The 18851-nt window shown below is 36.4% G+C and overlaps 1 protein-coding gene across 8 annotated transcripts in view; it reads right to left on the bottom strand.

Moving 5' to 3' along the window:
- LOC139986835 (uncharacterized) overlaps positions 1 to 18851 on the bottom strand; it is a 388837-nt gene that overhangs the window by 29478 nt on the left and 340508 nt on the right. For all 8 annotated transcript variants that reach the window (XR_011799729.1, XM_072002492.1, XM_072002509.1 and 5 more), the window contains one exon: positions 13946 to 14079. Coding sequence is in view for 7 of the 8 variants with exons in the window: in XM_072002492.1 (XP_071858593.1) it covers positions 13946 to 14079 (134 nt within the window). In the remaining variant the exon portion in view is untranslated. The remainder of the gene's footprint in view (positions 1 to 13945; positions 14080 to 18851) is intronic.

The raw sequence follows: 18851 nt of genomic DNA, 5'->3' as shown, positions 1-18851 counted from the left end.
TATCGCTACTTTGTGTATATCTCGACGGTCATGTATGACGATCCGTCCGCGATACTGCAGCACCAAGGGAGACGGTTAGGAACACAGTCTATAGTGAGCCTCAGGGCGTAACATAATGCATTATAATTTATTATCGCGTTATATGACAATTGTAACAGAAAGAGGAGAAATAATATCTGTGAAGTAAAACGTAAGATACAGTGAGTGATTTGTTATTAAAGACGACTTCACCTCGCTGAGTAAATAAATTAAAAATAGGTATATTTAAAAAAGGGAGAAATAGGGAAGGAAATCCTCAAAGATGAATTAATATGGGATGAGAAGAGGAGAAAGTCTTCGGGGTATAATGAAGTGGTAAAAAGAAGTAGTTGAGTGCAAAAAAAGGACAGAGCGTAAATAGGAATCAAAGGGCAGAGAACGAGGAAGTTAAAAACTATGAAGGAATAAAACGAGAAGAGTGGAGAACCGAGCAAAACAAAGGTGGAGGAAGAACAGTTAAAGCGACGAACAATTCAAAGGACAGACAGAGCAGCATGGAACAAAGAGAGGCGGAGGCGACTGAAGAGCCGCGTAGACGAGAAGAAAAACGAGCACGAGGAAAAAAGGAGCGGAAGCGTCGTGCGGATAAAAGCGAAAGAGAAAGAGAATGACTTAACGAACGAGCAAGAAGGAAAGTCGCTCGTGACGGTTGCATTTGAAGTTGGAGATTCGCAGCTGTTGCAGGCTGCGTTATTTCGCGAATTTGTTTCGGCTGACGCTTAAAGAATTAAGCGGAAGTTTACGAATTATTAATGTTGTTAATATTAACTGTATGATAAATATAATACATATAGTTTGAATTTTATTAAACACAGAGATAAATGTTACACATGTAGATAATTCTGTTTCATGAAGTTAATTATACTGAAGTTAATCGATAATATACATATAAAGATTTTTCATAACCAAAATTAGTTCAAGTTCCATAAAAAATCAATAATATAATCAATGCTGCGGCAACCAAGAGTTTTGAAGTATGCAAACAAGTAAAAATACATGTTTAGTTTCAGAATCGGGCAATTGTTATTTTTCAATTGATTCCGAAGATAATTAAAAAATTTCTTGAGTAGAATTCCTGGCAAAGTACACACAAAAATTTCTACTCCACCGGCATTCGATAATACGTACTTAGATGATTTCATTTTGATTTCATTTTTCAAAATATATGTAAAAGACTCGAATATACTAGATCTAGTCCTTTTAATATCTACCATATTTCAACATCAAATGAAAGAATATTCTCGTTTGTAAAGTAAAAGTTTCGGTTTCAGTGATTAATCGAGATATTCGGCCACAGGGTGCAGAACGTTTAAATGCGTTAGAATGAAGATCGAAACGTGCACATTGCACACGGTTCTTCCACCCCTTTGGCGAGGCACAGCGCGTGATGACGTTTCGTGCAGGCCGTTCATAAATTGCGACCGTGCACACGGTTCGCGTACTTACGCGAGAAATTGCGGGAATTAATTATCGTTGATTCACGTGTCGCGGCGGCTCTTTCCTCTTTCCGAGTCACCACTCTGTACCCGTGTACCATTTATTATCTCTAATTCGCGTTTTTACTAGAGGAATCAGAATATGCTGGAAAAATCAAAGAAGCGGAAGGTGGAAAAAGCAGAGTTGATATTTGAATTTACCACTTGTTTACTGGTTGCCCAGCTATGCAAATTAATTTGCGTTTTATTTTTGCAAAGGATAATATGTATATCGATAGGACTATCTTCTCTCATATAATAATTGTAAAGGCAAGGTACACGAAACTGTATTATTAACTGGAATTGTTATAAGCTGAATTATGTAGCATCGCGTGACGAAGAATGGGAATATACAGAGGATGTACCGAGACCAGATCCCTCGCATAATTAAATTAATAAGTTACAAGTCATCAGTATTAATAAATATACTTGCGTACCAATAATAACTTCGGTAATAAAACAAATGAAATTTTGCAAGTAGTTTGGTTATTCTATCTAATGAGAAATGATCAAAAGAGGATGGTTCTGGCGGAGGAGAATTAAAAAAAGAAGCTAATAATCTACAAATCGTAAATTGTAAATTTGTTAATATCGTTATATTTGATAAATTTACATAGTGCTAGAAGTGACAAAGGGAGACAAGATAAGAATTAAGATAGAGCAAAGGGCAATAAAGTTTCAGGAGAAAGCAGAGGAAGAACAAAGAAGAAACTGCTGAAGGGAAAATAAAGGAAAGAGAAAGAGATCGGGAGATGATGATTACGAATCGAACAGCTTAGAAGAGCAAGAAATGGTGAAAAAGGTAAAAGAAAGGGACAGAGAAATCCAAAGACAAGTGCAATATAAGACAAGATAAAAAGTGCAAGGTATAATGTAAGCTACAAACAGATAAGAATAAATGTACAAGCAGAGTATTTCAAAAGAGCTGGGGATGAAAATAGTCAGATGCTAATAACAAAGGCTAAATGTGGTAATATAGAAACATGGGATAGGTAATACAAAAAGAAGAGGAGAAAAGGAAGTGCAAGATTTGCCATGAAGGACGAAACTTGCTGGAGCATATGTTCAGGGAATGTAAAGAACTGGTAAGGGGGAACTTGAGAAGGACATAGTCAATGGTAGGGAAAGAGAAGAAGTAACAAAATGGTTGAGCGAAGTGGAGAAAAGGTAGAAAGACGAAGATGAATGGATAATGAAAGAAGGTAAGAGAATGTGTGTGTGTGAGCAGAATTGAGAAATTAGCCTAAGTAAAGTAAATAAAATCATAAGCATATGTATACGTATAGTCATTCGATATAGTCGTTAATCGACATTGTAAAGAGACTACGAACGAAATCATTTTCAGGGTTGCGAGGTCGAAAATAAAGATGTATATGTATATACTTGATAAATTATTGTGTCAAATTTCTGTCGCTCATATATCAACCATAAAATGCCTTTTCCTTCGACATTCGTGCAAACAGAAATTTCCTTTTCCTATTTTATATTATCTTCGAACGATTATTTAATGTAATTTTTGCTTTTGTACGAATGAGTTACACAGCGAAGCGGCACGTAACCGATTACAGCGGCACCAAACAAAAGCATAAAACGATCCTCGTCGTCTGTTGTTGCTCGGTTTTGATTATCGCCACGCGATCCCCGCCGGGTAATTACGCCCATTAATTAATCATGAGTTAAATAATAAATTAACCGGGCATACGTTTGCGAATTAACTGACCATTGCGGCAAATAAACGCGCTGACAAGTTAAATACAAATTAATACGTCCGACCACTGTTAATTATTAATACCGGTCGAATAAGTTCCTGATATTCGAAGCACGCGGATAATTCGATACCATCAGAATTTCAATTGATTTACGCGACGGACCGCAATGAATAAGTGATAGGATTTTTGTGGAAATGTGAAAGTATTAATTATGCGGAACTAAAGGGTTCATGGCGAACTTAATTGATAACGTCATGTTTAAATTAGTATTAACATTAATCAAGAGCGTATTTTTCCTCAATTATATCGCTGTTTATATATTTGTTATTGTATCAAACGTGTTCGATACATCTTTTATTATTTTATATATTTCCCTTCTAAAATAAAAATGGTAAACGCTGCAGTGTCATAGCTTTCAAGCGATAAATGATACAAGTATCAAAATTAGTTTTTACTGTTACTCATTATTGCTTATTATTATTAGTTTCTACTATTTACTTTTATCTTATATTATACTATTATACTCTTATATTATTCGATACAAATATCTAGTACACAGCTTACCATTTCAATTCTTTATGCCTTCCAAGTCCACCTCCGTAATATTACGTTCGATAAAACACGTTATACGTATCACGTAAAGCGTTTCGTTCTCACGCATTTTCCTAAAATTCAGTGAGCCCTTATTAAAGGCTTAATAATACTTCTATTTATTTTCGTAGTTAGAAAATTATATTATATAGATATATTATCGCAGAATTAAGAGAAAGGTAAATAGTCGATTCTTTCGCCATTTCGTTTTTTACGTGAAAGCTAAAAAATTTTCGGTAGTATACGTAACCCTTGTCACGACCAGTGTCGATGGAACGAAAGATTTCCAGAAAGGGTCGAAGGGATCAATTCTCCGACGCTGTGAATTCCTGCCGGGAACCGTTCCAGGAAGGAGGGGCATGCCAACTCACGCACCGCGTAACACGCAAGCAGAATGCGTGTACATTGGCCGGACATTTTTGTTCTCGAGGATATAACGCGACATGATGCATTACAACCGGCCGGATATACCGGCTGACGGTTTTCTGTCCTGAATGAATAATCACATCGGTTAACGCGACACGTTCGCCCATCTCTGCGCCTGGAATTCTCTTCGTGTTCAAATCACCATGCTTCGACTTTTCATTAAGGTAAAGAATATCTTGTCGAGGTTTCTTCTTCTTCTTCATCTGCTCGTTTCGTTATCCTTGAAATGATCTGGTTTCGATCGATCAATACCATTGTACAATCGTTCAATATAGTTTGACAGATATTTTTTACTGCATTATTTACGATAAATAATGTTTCTCGAGAAGCATAATGTTGATTTCTATTATATGAAATTCTTTGCAAATTCTTCTTGAAAAATATGATAATAGATATACATAATGATAATTGAGATACATTTAACGTCAAATAATTAATTAAATTTTTCTCAAGGGAAGATGTATCCCTTTGATATCTTCTTTCCAAATTTTAGAGAAAATCTTGAGCATCTTGGAGGATTTCGAAATTTATTCATAAAAATTTAAATATGTCGAATATTTGCATGGATGAAGATCAATTATGTAAAAACTACTTATATTTTAATAATATCTACTGAAATATAATGTTGATTTCGAGTCACATAGACTCGACGAGAACAACAGGGTCGAAATATAATATCAAATGGTCACAGATAATGCAACGTAAAAACGCAACGTGAATGCATCGAATAATTCTTTCGATCGTATGATAATCCATTAAAAAAAAAAAAAAAAACATTTCAACAGATAATTTAGTCAATCTGGACAGGGTGCTCGAGCTTTACAAGATGAATTTAACGTTAAGGTACGTTGAACTGAAAAAAATGCCTATGAAATTACAGGGCACGTAGATCGAGTGGTTCATAGCCGCGAAAAGCAAACGGTAGGCTGTAATTTAGTTTAAAGAGGTAATAAAACAGTATAGATTTATCGAACATGACGTCCTATCGGGATGTTCGGATGAATTGAGACTCGGAACAGCGGAGGGGTGATGGGACCAAAGGGTGGCGTCGTTATTGCTGTCTGTAGACTGTCATTTCCGTCGGTAGCATGGCTGATATAGCCGTGTCGTAGGGATGTTATCGACTTTTCAGCAGATACCAGACACGATTGATCGCGATAGATCTTCCACTTTGCAATTTCTACGACTTTACAGTAGCTCACGAAAATATCTGAGCAGTTACGGTAGGAAACTTTTATATATAAATATATTGTGCGTGATATACAAAATAATTTGAAATTTCACTAACATTGTAACAAAATATGGCTGTCACGATTATATTGATTGAATTTGAAACCAATTTGAAAATGTATATAGAAGTTATAAGATATTTATTGCGAACATACATTTAGTAACAAATTAGTATAATTGTGAATAGTCATTTTAAACATACAACGAGTGTCAAGTACAGTCCCATTGAATAATGAATAATCACGACTATTTAAATCAATATCTTTATAGCTTCGATGTATATTTACAGATTTGTTTCAAATTTTACCAATGTAATAATGATAGTCAAGTTCTACTGTATAGATCAAGTAAAAAATGTATGTTAAATAGGGCTTGAAAATTATCGTGTTTCTTTTTTTATCTTTTTTCTTTTGTTGCATTATATGTGGTAAGATTATTTGTTTGGTATTGTCGATAATTTTGGGATCTCAAGATCTAAAGGGAGTTTAGACATCCGGCATTCATAAAGACCTAAGACTTACCAGGATCTTAGGAACGTTGAATATTTCAGAGTTTCCACGGATCTCGTACTCTGAAACTCTGCCAGATTCTCAAGATTTTCAGAAATTTCTAATATCTCCGGAAACCTTGAAACCCATGAGACTTCTAAGGCCTCAGGATTTCAGGGATCTAGAAATCTTTCAAACTACCTAATGGTCTCGAGACCCTTGAAATGCTACGAATCACTCTGTCGCCGTAATACTTTCTGAAACCTTTACATTTTACATATGTATATCTTCGTGAGCCGTATCATCCATTTTCAAGAATCTACACTCATCGGATTCGGATATGTATTATCCGAATTCTGTACATCTGTATCCATTGGAAACGTAAACCGGTTTATGTGCTGAGACGAAACTTTTGTTCCATTTTGCAAGAGAATGATTAGGTTCCAGAGTACATTTCTTACGACACCTTTTCTGTGCTGTTTCGAATATCAGCAGGCTATTCGTATCGCGCATCTCTGCTTTTTCAATGATCGATCTACTGTAACGTGTTCTGCTTTGACATTTTTTATACAATGAAATAAAAAGTTTGAAGTTTCCAAGTCAAGGGCAGATCTCCACCGATTGAAAAGTTACATACACAAACAGACCGTATACAGGAATATTTAATTAAATTGTTTCCTGTTTATTGTTCCATTGTCTTGGTATCTAACATCGATTCTGTAAGCAGCGTCTACATCTTTTATTTGCAGCCTCTGTACGACCCAAACTTTCTTTCGTATTCGAATCCTTTCCCGCATTCGATTAACAAAATCAAACGCAACGCGAACAAAGTACGCAGGTTCGACTCGAGTCTACGAGAACGCAATGTATATCCTCGGGGAAGATCTGTGAGATTCCCATGCAATTTCAAGTTCGCTTCACACTGTTCTCCAAGTTCAAGACTGCATTTTAACGAGACGCGTTTCTATTACGCATCTTGGTCTATAGCGGGTATCGCTGCTTTCAAGCTGAATGCTTTCATGTTTGTTAAGCGTTTCGCTGATTCCATGGCTCTTCGCCGAATTCGTAGATATCGTTGCGCCGTGAAGTTTCTAATAGCTGGTTGCAGCGCTGTCATACTCGAAGAATATGCTTCGCACTTGAATCAGGCGACGTGCCATTCGTGCGAGAAGAGCAATTTTCGTGAATATTCTTACGCAGACGAGATTCATTCGTACTATTGATGTTGTCTTGATAAGAAAATGGACATTACGTTACATTCTGTATTTAATTTTCCTTTCTATATAAAACTCAACAAATCAAAAAGATCAAACAAATATAGAGAATTTTTAACTTATTTATAAACACCCCTGTTTGTTTGATTTCTGAATTTCATTGGATAAAGAAAATCGTTTCAAGATTTTGGAGAGTCATTAACATTGACGACCATTGATCATCAAAGTCGTTTCAGGATCATAAGGTGTTACAAAAGTCATTTCACTGGCAATCAGAATCGTTATATGATTACACAGATTTATATCGAGGTCGTGTCATTGCTAGTTAAAGTCGTATGAAAGGTGCAGCACTAGGCACCGAAGCCTTACTACTATTATTCAAGGTCATTCAGAGGCCTCCAAAAGTCATCGAAATCGTATTATTGACATCTAAGGTTACTTGAAAAGCACATATAATTTTATACTTTATTTGTAAAAATATATACGGACATTTATCAGCGAAGCTTATTTCAATAATGTATTCTCAAAGTACAGAGTTTAAGAGTAGCGAAATTTTTCAGGATCCAATGGATTACATTGTGGAGAAGTATTAAAAATGGTACGAACTTACGAGCGATCCAATCGACATAACGTTATTGTCCGGCAAGGGGCCAAGAAGTTCCTTAATAAAATTCAAACTTCCACGATATAATGCGTAACCGTCCCGATTTTCGGAGGCTATTGGCGACGGGAAATACGATACTGGTGCCAAATGGGGTTGGCGATAAAAATTCGTTTCGCCGGCTGGGAATAGCATCGTGCAGAAATCGTAAGGAGACGTGCTTACATGCCAAAAGACGGGAAAACGCGAAATACGCTCTTATCGATGGAATTTCATCTGGACGTTTCTGACTGAATCCATTCCTCAACTTATGTCCCTATATTCAAAATGTCTTTATGTATGCCAGCTCGCGAAACCAACATTTTCCCCTAAAGTATGAAATCTTTCTTCGTATCTATAGTCACGAGAATCGTTACAAATTTCTCCAGATCGTAAGAGCAGAAGATTGTAGAGCCTCTTCGATCTATTTGATCAAAGATCAGCGAATCAGAATTAGAACAAGTCAGATTTTTAGAACATATAAAATATTGAAATCGCGATATCTATGGATATTGCGAATGATAACTGTAATTTTATGGTTTCTCTTCTTCCAAGTTCCTCTTCTTTGTTTTTCGACGAGAATACGTCTATTCAAGTTTCATGAGGTTTTACCTTTTAGTGTTCAGTATAAATACACTACTGGTTCACAGCTTGGAAAATATTAACTGCACGTTTCATTAAATCCAAGAATTTTACGGGAAAACTGTTACCTTAGAAATTTTATTCAAACACCTATCGCGATAAACGAGATTACTATCCACGTCTACGATATTAATTTCGAATTAATGGCAAAAGCAGCTGGAGAGAATCTTGCACAATTAAATTAATATCAACGTTTTTTCTTGCTTATAAATGCGATTTTCCTCGATGACGCGTTCCCTGCGCAGTTATCACATCTTTCTAGCATTAGCATAACTATAATCCACTCGCAGCTGGAATGACGTGCAAAGGGCATCGAGAAGTCGTGGTACATCTGCATCTGTGCAACCGGAATAGCGTGAGAAGCGCATCGACGCTTTTGTTGCGAGCACGCACGATGCTTTGTTGTCTCGCTTCTCGTGGCATTCTGCCATAAGCAACCCCTTCGCAGAATCGACCCTGTCCCGTTTCCGAGATGCGTTCGACGTGACTCGAGTCGAGGGGTAGATCCCATGGCTCCGCCTTAACGTGCTTTTCTGTCTGCTTGGCTAGCCTCGTTTCTCGCCAAACACGCGTTCCAGTCTCAGTTTTTTTATCGCTTCAATGGCAATGTGCATGCCGGCCAAGGATCGTTGTCTGATATTTCCGTAGGTATTTCTGACATAAATGCGATATGGTTCAAGGTAAGGAGAAAGAGTATATTTTTTCGTGATGTGAATTTGAGGGTGTATAAACGGAATCGTTTTCTTTTCTTGATAGAAGATGTAATGAATGCAAGTTTTCATAATAGTGACAGTAGATTTTAGTAATTGTAAAAAAGTTATTTAATGTCAGTCGTGTTGTGTCGATCTTTCGAGAGGCAAACAAAAGAAATCCTTATTAATTTCGACGTTTTCTGGAGCATTCATGTTTGTTAAGATTTCAGTTTCCCCTAAGAAGATTTTTTAATATAATTTAATTCATATTAAGTTTATTTCATGGCTAATCTGGTTTTTGTAAGTGACGAGTTTAAAATAAAAAGGAAACTTCGGTCAGATACATCGTTGCTATATTACCAACAAATAGATGTCCATTTCCTGCTGAAAAGCACTAGGACATCTTTCGTTTTTAATACAACTTTTACTAGTATTTGATGCAGATTATGACCATTAAATTGTACGAATTGTTTAGTAAGATTCTTAATATGAATTAATGTAATCAATTCATTTTATATCTTATTTTCCATATAAAGTATAAAATTTTGAAAGAATCATATCGCTCATACAATAACCTAATATTTCATATCAGCTACAAAAGTTATCTTCAATGGATTTTCCAATAAAAAGTGTAATTACTTGCTTTTTTTACTTAATCCGACTAATAAAAATTTCACAAAAGATCAGTGTCGACGTCATTTTCTGACTTGGAAGATTTCTTTAATTTTCGTAGGTATACGGGCAGCAGACGCGTCGATTAAAATTTTGGAATTCAATAGGCTGTTTACGCGGCATTTGCGCGGGAGTACAATCGAACGCGGGAATTAAATTTTAGCCATTTATGGGAGAACCGGGATACGCGGCGGTCCTTTAACGTTGTATTTTACACCGCACTTAATACCCTATTTAACGCTTGCTTTCGTGTAATTGGACATGACTAATGAATCGCAGATAATTAAGCAATTATTCGATTCCTGCGAATCATTGCAGTCGACTGCGTCATTAACGAGCTTCGCCAAGTCAGCTTTTTCTTCTTTTTTTCTCATTTATCCTCAAATGAATTTGCGATTAACTATTGTAGCGGAAACGAAGAAATCGACGACCCCTCGAATCTTACGCAGTAATAATGTTCGTCGTGATGGGAATATAATTTATTGGCTAGTCGTTACATCGGCTTACATGTTGTCAGGCATGAAATAAGGAATCGGAAAGATTCGTTAATGGACTGATTTAATTCATCTCTTATCACTGACCACGAATATAAGAGACATAGGAAGATACAGGAAAATTGTTACATAAGAACGTTTGATTAATGGTAAAATGACTCGAACACATTGTACCGGAGATTACAAGAAGTTTGTACGTTATTGTAATTTTCTTCTACAATTATCGAATACCCTTAACTCTTTCGCTACGGACAACGTATACATTTCCGTATAAAAGTCTTAAGACGACTTTCAATTTTAGTAAGAGTTTAGTATTTGATAGGAATTATGAACTTTAAGTTACACCTATTTTTTGATAAAATCTTTTTAAATTGTCTGGGTATGTATGTGTATTGTTGAGAATTGTAGATCTTAATCGCCGAAATAAAAGTAGAGAAACACTATGGTTACACTTAGAATTCATATTAAAATAGTTTTAGATTTATTTAATAAACGATTTCCAGGATCTTCGTCGATATACATTTGCACGCGTCTCAGCATTTTCTTCATCTGCTTTTCGAGACGCTGTGCGCATACATACTTCCATATATTCATATTCACATACGTGTGTCACTACTACGCGGCTAATCTAGTCTAGCACATAAAATTATATATATCTCAATATGTTATCGATATTTATAAATATTACCTAATAGAAATATTAAATAATATTATTATATAATATCAATTGCTAAAGGCGTATGTGTACGTTGTCTATGATGTAGAATCGTATTAACGTTTCTACGGTTTGAACGCAGCGAAAAGATTAAAGGTCTTACATTCAATACAATCTTCGAGGACAACGTTTCCAGCTTGGTTCGCGAACGTGATCCTTCAATAAAACGAACAACCACTATGATTTAACGTCACAGTACCAGCTTCCGATATCCGGTGTAATATATCCAGTTGATAGCATTTCCGACGGTGAGATTTGTCATCGAGAAAGGTCCGATATGAAAGAATTATCGCCAACCTCTTACCTCGCAGGCATACGTTATCCATAAACCTTATTCCGATAGAAAGAATTCAACAATTTTTCATATTATTACACTGTACTTCCAAGGTCAAAATTGTGAAGATAGATATACAGAGAGAAAAGAAGGGAACTAAATTTATTACATTAAACTGATGAGATTCTTATTATAATATGGAATATATAGATTCTTTATAGTCTAACGTTTCGAATGAAATATCATTCTCAAAGGTTTTGATAATTCCCTAATAATTTTTCAGGTTTACTTAGATTTTCATAAGCGCCCTGATACTTGTGAACGGGGATGTATACATTTTTCTTTGTATTTAATTCCATCAAAGAATGTTACTCGTATAAAAAATCTATTATTACCATTTATGAACAGTCTTAATATTTATGAGCAGACGCGTATATATTCCTAGTTGTATTTAATTTTATTAACGAACGTTATCCGTGCGATAAATACCAGTTATTATTATTATTATATCGAATACTCGTGTATCGAAACTATGTTCGAACAACCCTCGAACGATGGGGCCAAAAACTCGAAACATTCCATGAGCAGCGGATGATGCATCGTGCAAACACTTGAATCCCTCGAAACGTTCGATGAACGCGGACACAACGCTAATCTACGTAGCAAGGTGAAACGATCGTGTAAAACAAATGTGTAAATGTTATCCAAGGTAAAATTTCCACAGCCCACCGCGTTCGATTCGCACCGTAGTTTGCTCGAGAAGGGAAAACTTGTAATCTCGATACAACGCTGCGATAATACGTTCGCGAGGGAGGTTTTGGCCGGTTGGAGATATGTTATTGGAAGGACGCCAATATCGATGATTTACCATGAAATCCGGTAGTTATTGCGTGGGAAACGCGGTCGCATTATTTATACGTTATATCGAGTCGATACTTTTCCGGCGAGCTGTGCACGGGAAATAAAGCGCTGTCTGTGGCTCGATGAAATAAGCGATTTTCGCGAACCCGTGCACACATGCACATATATACGCGTGTATAGATACATTTACGTAGAGAGGAAGGCAAAGGAATGAGAAATCGATGTCGAGCAAGCGTCTCGAATTATTACCGGATGTTTGGCAACCGCATCGATTTGCAGGCCTGGTTTCTCTTTTCCTGTCTATCGATGGGAAACGTGGACCCCTGCATAAACGAAGTTGCACCGAGTTGTGCTCTCCCAGGGTTATGGGAGACCTTGTTTTCTTCTGAAGGTAGAATATATAGGGTGATAAAGTATTAGAAGCTGTCTTCTTCGAAAGCACCGCAGATACCGAATTCAATTTGTCGACGAATTATGAGCCTATTGTTTTTCTTGTTTCGTAGCACTTTTATACTGCGCTTTAAAAAATTCTCTATGTTGATAAATCTATTCAACTAACCAGCACGTTGTATCTCGTCGCTCCTGTATCGTAACTGATTCGGCATAATTCGCCGATATAATTAATGTCTGTAAAGCTTTTTACAGTTTCAATGACTTTAATAAAGAATTAAACGAATCAAAATATTTTTATTCGTATTACATATTACAATTTTTCGTTGTGTTCATAATTCGCGATAGTTAAGCTTCAAGAACACGAAGCTCCTCGTATTCGTATTTGTTTGTCTTAAATAGGTCAGAGGGGTTAACCTTTCACAGTGTATAAAATTCTGGGGTGAGTATATATGGAATGGCATATTAAGTATGCATTATTCGTTATGCTGTACTTTATGTATAAATATATCTATGTATATATATGTAAAAATATTTGCAAAGTTAATTTTGGTCAGAATTTAGATTTAATTGGCAACAGGGGGATTTTTCAATTAATGTAGTTGATGCACGAGCTCACTTGAAATAGATAGAAAATTACTGAAAGCACGTATTCGCTTCGAACTCGAGTAGACCAATTTATATTCCGTATGCATATGTATTTTTCCATAGGGCTGGTTCAAGCGTTTTTTTACTATGTACAACATGAACGTGTTTTAATTAAATTGGTTGAACGTGTTGTACAAACGTTGCAGGCGGGGAAAATAAAAAATTAATCGATACTGCAATGAAATTGGAATTTTTTATTTCGACTAGATTTCGATAAACGAAATAGTTTTTAAATCTGGTATCTCGTAATCTATCGACTGAATTTTTAGGATATTAATAAAAAATATATTCACAACAAACTGATTAAATTTTCGTATGAACATTTTATGGGAAAAATATGATGGGTCACATTTTCTGTTTATCATATGACAGTAATCCTAAAACCTAATACTCTGTTAACCAATCATACATTAACAAAACTATCTTTTTATTAAATTTGTTTATTGGATTCTCTTGAAAAATATTTATTTGTCAAAAAATATTGGTTATCACATATTATATATGTATTAGGTATGCGATTAATATTTTCATAAAACTTCATCAATTTATCATCTATTAATAAATGACTTATATTTTCAGATCGAATATGTTGTGTTTCTTCTTAATCATATTCTTAATCAAAGTACATTATATTATTATCTTATCTTTCATCATCAAATAACATAGAAATCAGAAAATTAACGAAAGTGTACATAACGTATCATTCTTCTGTAATTGTCATATATAATACAGAACGTTTTCTTACCTGGCCAGTTCTCTCTGAAGGTGATGAACCCTGGAGCGTGCTCTTTCAGCTTCAGCCGTAGCCTCGCGTACCCGAGCTTCGGCTTCCATTCGTTGTCGTCGTTCGCGTTCCACATCTCGTTGCGTAGCCTCTCTCTGTAACAAACGAATTAGTGTTTCCTATCAGTCAATGTAACGACTCTTATTCCCGCTCTGGAGTGATCTTTTTAATTTTCACGGAGAAAAATTTAGTATCTAATGAAAGTAAACAAGAGTACATATTTCCCTTCATCTTCTCGAGCGAATCTATTCAATTCCCATTGAGCCAATTCTTCTCCAGCGTCGTCCAGAAACGTCCCACTGCCCTTCATACCGATCATCAAGAACCCTTATTCATGTGCAAATTTATTTCGCTTCAAGACCATTGATCTCATCGTGGATGCACTGAAACGTGCACGTTTCTATCCATGTCTCTATCTCTGCAGATGTTCATCAGGCGAACGCGATTCGCTCCCCTCGTTCATGATAATTTTCAATGCTGCTTCCACCCCTTTAAGACTTTGCTGAGTTTTATGCATCGTGAACGCTTTTCGACTCGAACGAGCATAAGCGAGCAGATTTATCGTCGACTCCACAGGACGCGAAATGAATCGTAAAAAAAAGAAGAAGAAAGAAGTTTGCTGAGGAAGTAAAATATCGGACAGTAGTCTGTCAGGCAAATACGACCTATTTACGATCTCTTTTCCGTTAGAAAATGTTCGTGTATATCGACAATGGAACTTTAGCTTCCGGCGACGTTACGTTAGTTCAGAATTTGTCGATTTCGATTTTATTTCCAATGGGAAGTCTCGGCTATTGGAGAGTGAAAACTCGGGCTAGTAGGGAGGAAGGCAAATCGAACGAGAATTGTTTACGCGGTTGCGCGATTGATTCGATCAGAGATGGACATTCGTGTTAGAGGATTTTATGCTGGAATTAATTTCGCTCGGATTATCGACTGAAACGAAGCTAAATTGATTCATCGTGGATTAGTGGCTCGATCCTCTTCGTTTCCTTTTTTTTGTAGATTTTGGAATTAAGATTTGCGTTAATCGACAGTATTTGTAACTTGAATGGTACATGGAAGGATAGATGCATGTCTGTGTAAAAGAAAATGGGACAAAATTTCGAACGCTTGTTACTACGAAGATTATGTTTATGCGTTTATGCATTTATGCATTTTTGGGAAATTTAAATATATAGAATGTATTTTTATTATATTCTTAAATCACGCAAATATGTAAAATGGTATTTAGAGAACGCAAGATGATTTAAATTTTTAATGGAAAAAATGTTCACAAGTATTCTTTGTTTTTTACATTAAAATGAAATATTATTATAATACTTTTACATTAAACAGAGGTAGGCCAAATATGCTGACTTTTATACAATTATCGTTCCGATCATATTTCAAGTTATTCGTAACTGGAACCATATGCAAGCTTCTTCGAATTTGCATGACACAATCTTCGCCACATGATTTTCACCAAGAACCGAAAGACAACCGGGAAAGTTTCGTGGGTATCGAACATTTTCTTGATTAAGCTTGGCCCGATCGAGCAAAACGACCCGATAAAGCCAGGATGGTTGGCGTAGGAAGACAAAAGAAAAAAGAAGGACGGAAGAGAATGGAAGGGAGCTCGTCGATCTTCGGCCTGGCCGCTGGGAGGAATTATTCATGAATTTAAATCGAAGCGTTGCACGGTACATTGATTGCACCCTTTCGATTCTGAGCGCGGCTACAGCCTTCGTCTATGCTTCGGCTTCGAGTCCGCTGGCTGTCCTATCAATAATTGCGCTCGATGAATGTGCCGAAAGCAGTATTTCACGCGATTTAACTCAATGTGCTCGCCGCGACTATCGACGTCGATAATAAATTGCCAGAACCGATGGAACTTGGAAAATGCGCGACGAACTGCATCCGTATTGGTCCCAACTCCAAGCAAACGAGTTTTAAACCGTCCTCCCGGCCTCTTCGATGTTTCAATTTCGTTGGATGTTCGAGAAATTTCCTCGGAATTCCGTTATTTTGTTTGTCAGGTTCTAGTGGATACGTTCGTTCCAGGAGAAGACTACATCGCTTTTTTCTCGTCGGATAGAACATACCGGTGTCTCAGACCGAGTTCCTTGAAAGGCTGCAGAGAGTAAGTTGCTTGATCTATTTGTCGAAATGAAATTCTTCGAGTTTGGATTCTTGTAGATTATTGTAGAAAAGAGACGGGTAGGATAAATGTTATTACGAAGCATTCTCTCGATATCAGGATGGTTAAATATCTTCGAGTATTGGAACTGTTATTAGGTTTGCACGTAACTCAGTCAAGATTTGTACCTCGTTCGAGCGTTTTACAAATTTTTGTTATCAAAGCAATTCGGTCAATTGCTTACCAACTGTTATAAATAACGACGTAAGTCTTCGGTCAATTCCGACTCAATCGCGTTGTTTTATCATTGAAATATTTCTTAAGTTTGAGAAAAATATAAGATGTGTGATATTTGGCATATCTTCTACGCTGTCTGCCACGTTCCGATTCGAAACGAGAGGATTCGACAACCTTCTTGCTCGTTGGAAGGAAATCCAGTTTGACACATAAACGTGTATTACGCGCAGGATTAATCACTGTACATATTCACGATGAATTGTGTCGATCGTTTAAAATCTAATCTATGCTACGACAACAAATCAAACGTGCTTTGTATCTTACAGCCCGGACAAACCTCTTCTTCATCCCCGAATTCATTTAATCCTACAAAGAACACCGAATACTACAGCATTCTTATCTTCCCTTGTCTTGATCTTTCAGATCCTCCGATTTCACTAGTAGTTTGCCAGACGAAGAAAATTCAATCTTGCAGGAAATTCGATGCTCTCTAGATCGAACACAAGCGGAGAATTAAACCGGGCCGCGCTTAAAGTCATCGCGATCGAAATAGGTGGCGGTCCATTAAACGGAGTCAGGTGAAAGGCGTTTAGTCGAGGGTCGAAACGGGAGATATCGCGGAATACAATCTGGTAAAAGCCGAGTGACCACCGCGTACGGGGCTTAAGGGATGCTTCGATCGGATTTATGGAGCCTTAAATCCCGACGAACGTTCTTCTCCCTCTTTGTGCTATTCTTCTTTTTCGGGGGGTGGCCACTCGTCGAGACGTAATGCGATCTTGTCCTTTTTCGGCTGCCAGTCGACGGAAACGCCGCCATTGCAAGGCTTTGAAGGAAGCACAGGCCAGCGCGGGGTTACTTTTGACTTCGTAACTCTGTCTTTTCTATAATTTAAAGAGGATTTAAATGGATGCGGATATAAAAGCTGGAAAGCTTTCGTATTGAGTTTCATGTAGAGATTTTTCAAAGGCTTAGGATCATTTACCTTTTTATTCTTTTTGAGGAAGATTTACTATGCTATCGTGAAATAATATGTGATAGTGTATTATATCATAAGCGATATTGTTTTAGAAGATTTTAATAGAAAAGTAATATTTGTGTTGGTGACACATCAACGATAGTTTAGACTATTTCAGCTATTACGCGTATTATGCGATCTCTTAAGCGTTAAATAATGTCGTTTGGAAGGTCTTTCTAGCGAAGAATAACAATATTTGTGTGCACTTTTCATCGATTGTATAGTGATGATTATGTAGAAGGATCGTTTGAATTTTACAGAAACGAAAACCGATCAATTTCATCAAGATCAAGTATGTGGTTTCAGAAGAATTAACTCTCTGCAGGTTGAACAGCGTTCGACATTTCACTGTAACTGATATATCGGAGACTTTGTTTCTTGGTTTCTCGATAATATCACGTTCGTGTGGAAACGAAGCGAGGCATTGAAATTGCGGAACACAGGGAGCAAAAATTAAGGAATACAGTAGCAGTGTCCGTGAGAGAGAGCTTAACGTATTCTAAAAGGAACGGCATTGCTTACACAACGAGTAAGGTGGGCACGTCGATCGATAACCGCATGTGAGTTTCATTCGAGACACGTGCGTCACGTAAAAAATTTACGTTCCTAACGAGATTCAGCGATGAGCTGTCTCAATGGCGTATCGAAAGGATTCATCGATAGATTAACAAGTTTTTCGACCGCCTTAACAATCTTTTTTGTACACGTTTCATTTACATCGACCGACAATTCTTTTTTCTTTCTTTCTTTTCTTCTTCTAGTCTGTATTCACAACTTGGAAAATAGATATGAAATCTTTGATGTTAATTTTTACGAAAATATGATTCATAATCTAATTCCTCGAACATTTGTACTCGATCATTTATCACAGAAAGGTTCATTTATATACCCGTTCCTTAAATACGATTACTACATCATCAATCACAAAAGAGTTATTTCTCATGTTCATCCCTTCTTCTTTGCCAGCCTTATAATACGCATAACATGATATAATGCTATATAAGCTTGTAGTACTTAGGTTACACTCTTCTTTAATACCTTCTACGAAATTTCTTCCTTGAAATATGGACATAACATAATATATATGTGTCGAAACACTTTATATAATGATGCAATTAATTTTATGCATAAAAAGTCAAACCATTTCTGCACTATGAACGAGCCAACTTAATTCCTTCGCGTATTCATTAGCAACTAGCTCCGAGCCTGTCGTGTTTCCACTAACATCCAGTTCCGTTCTTAACTCAATATTCTTGTTAATTATATTCATTCGTCTTAAAATTCCAAATTTCTTATTTATCAGCTAATCTCTTAAACACGGTACAACGTTTCAATTCACTTCATTGTATCAACGTTCTCGATTTAATTACGAATAAATTCACTTCACAAGTTCCAATAAGTTATAATAATCTTTCGCCTTTCACTCAAAGCATATGACTCTTTCTTCTGCTTCATAATATTGGCAATCTTAATCTAACTACGAATAATTTTCG

This window comes from Bombus fervidus, chromosome 1 (genome assembly GCF_041682495.2).
Source record: "Bombus fervidus isolate BK054 chromosome 1, iyBomFerv1, whole genome shotgun sequence".
In the NCBI taxonomy this organism is placed as follows: Eukaryota; Metazoa; Arthropoda; class Insecta; order Hymenoptera; family Apidae; genus Bombus; species Bombus fervidus.
The sequence above is the reverse complement of the archived record's forward strand: the minus strand, read 5'-3'. Positions and strand labels throughout refer to the sequence as shown.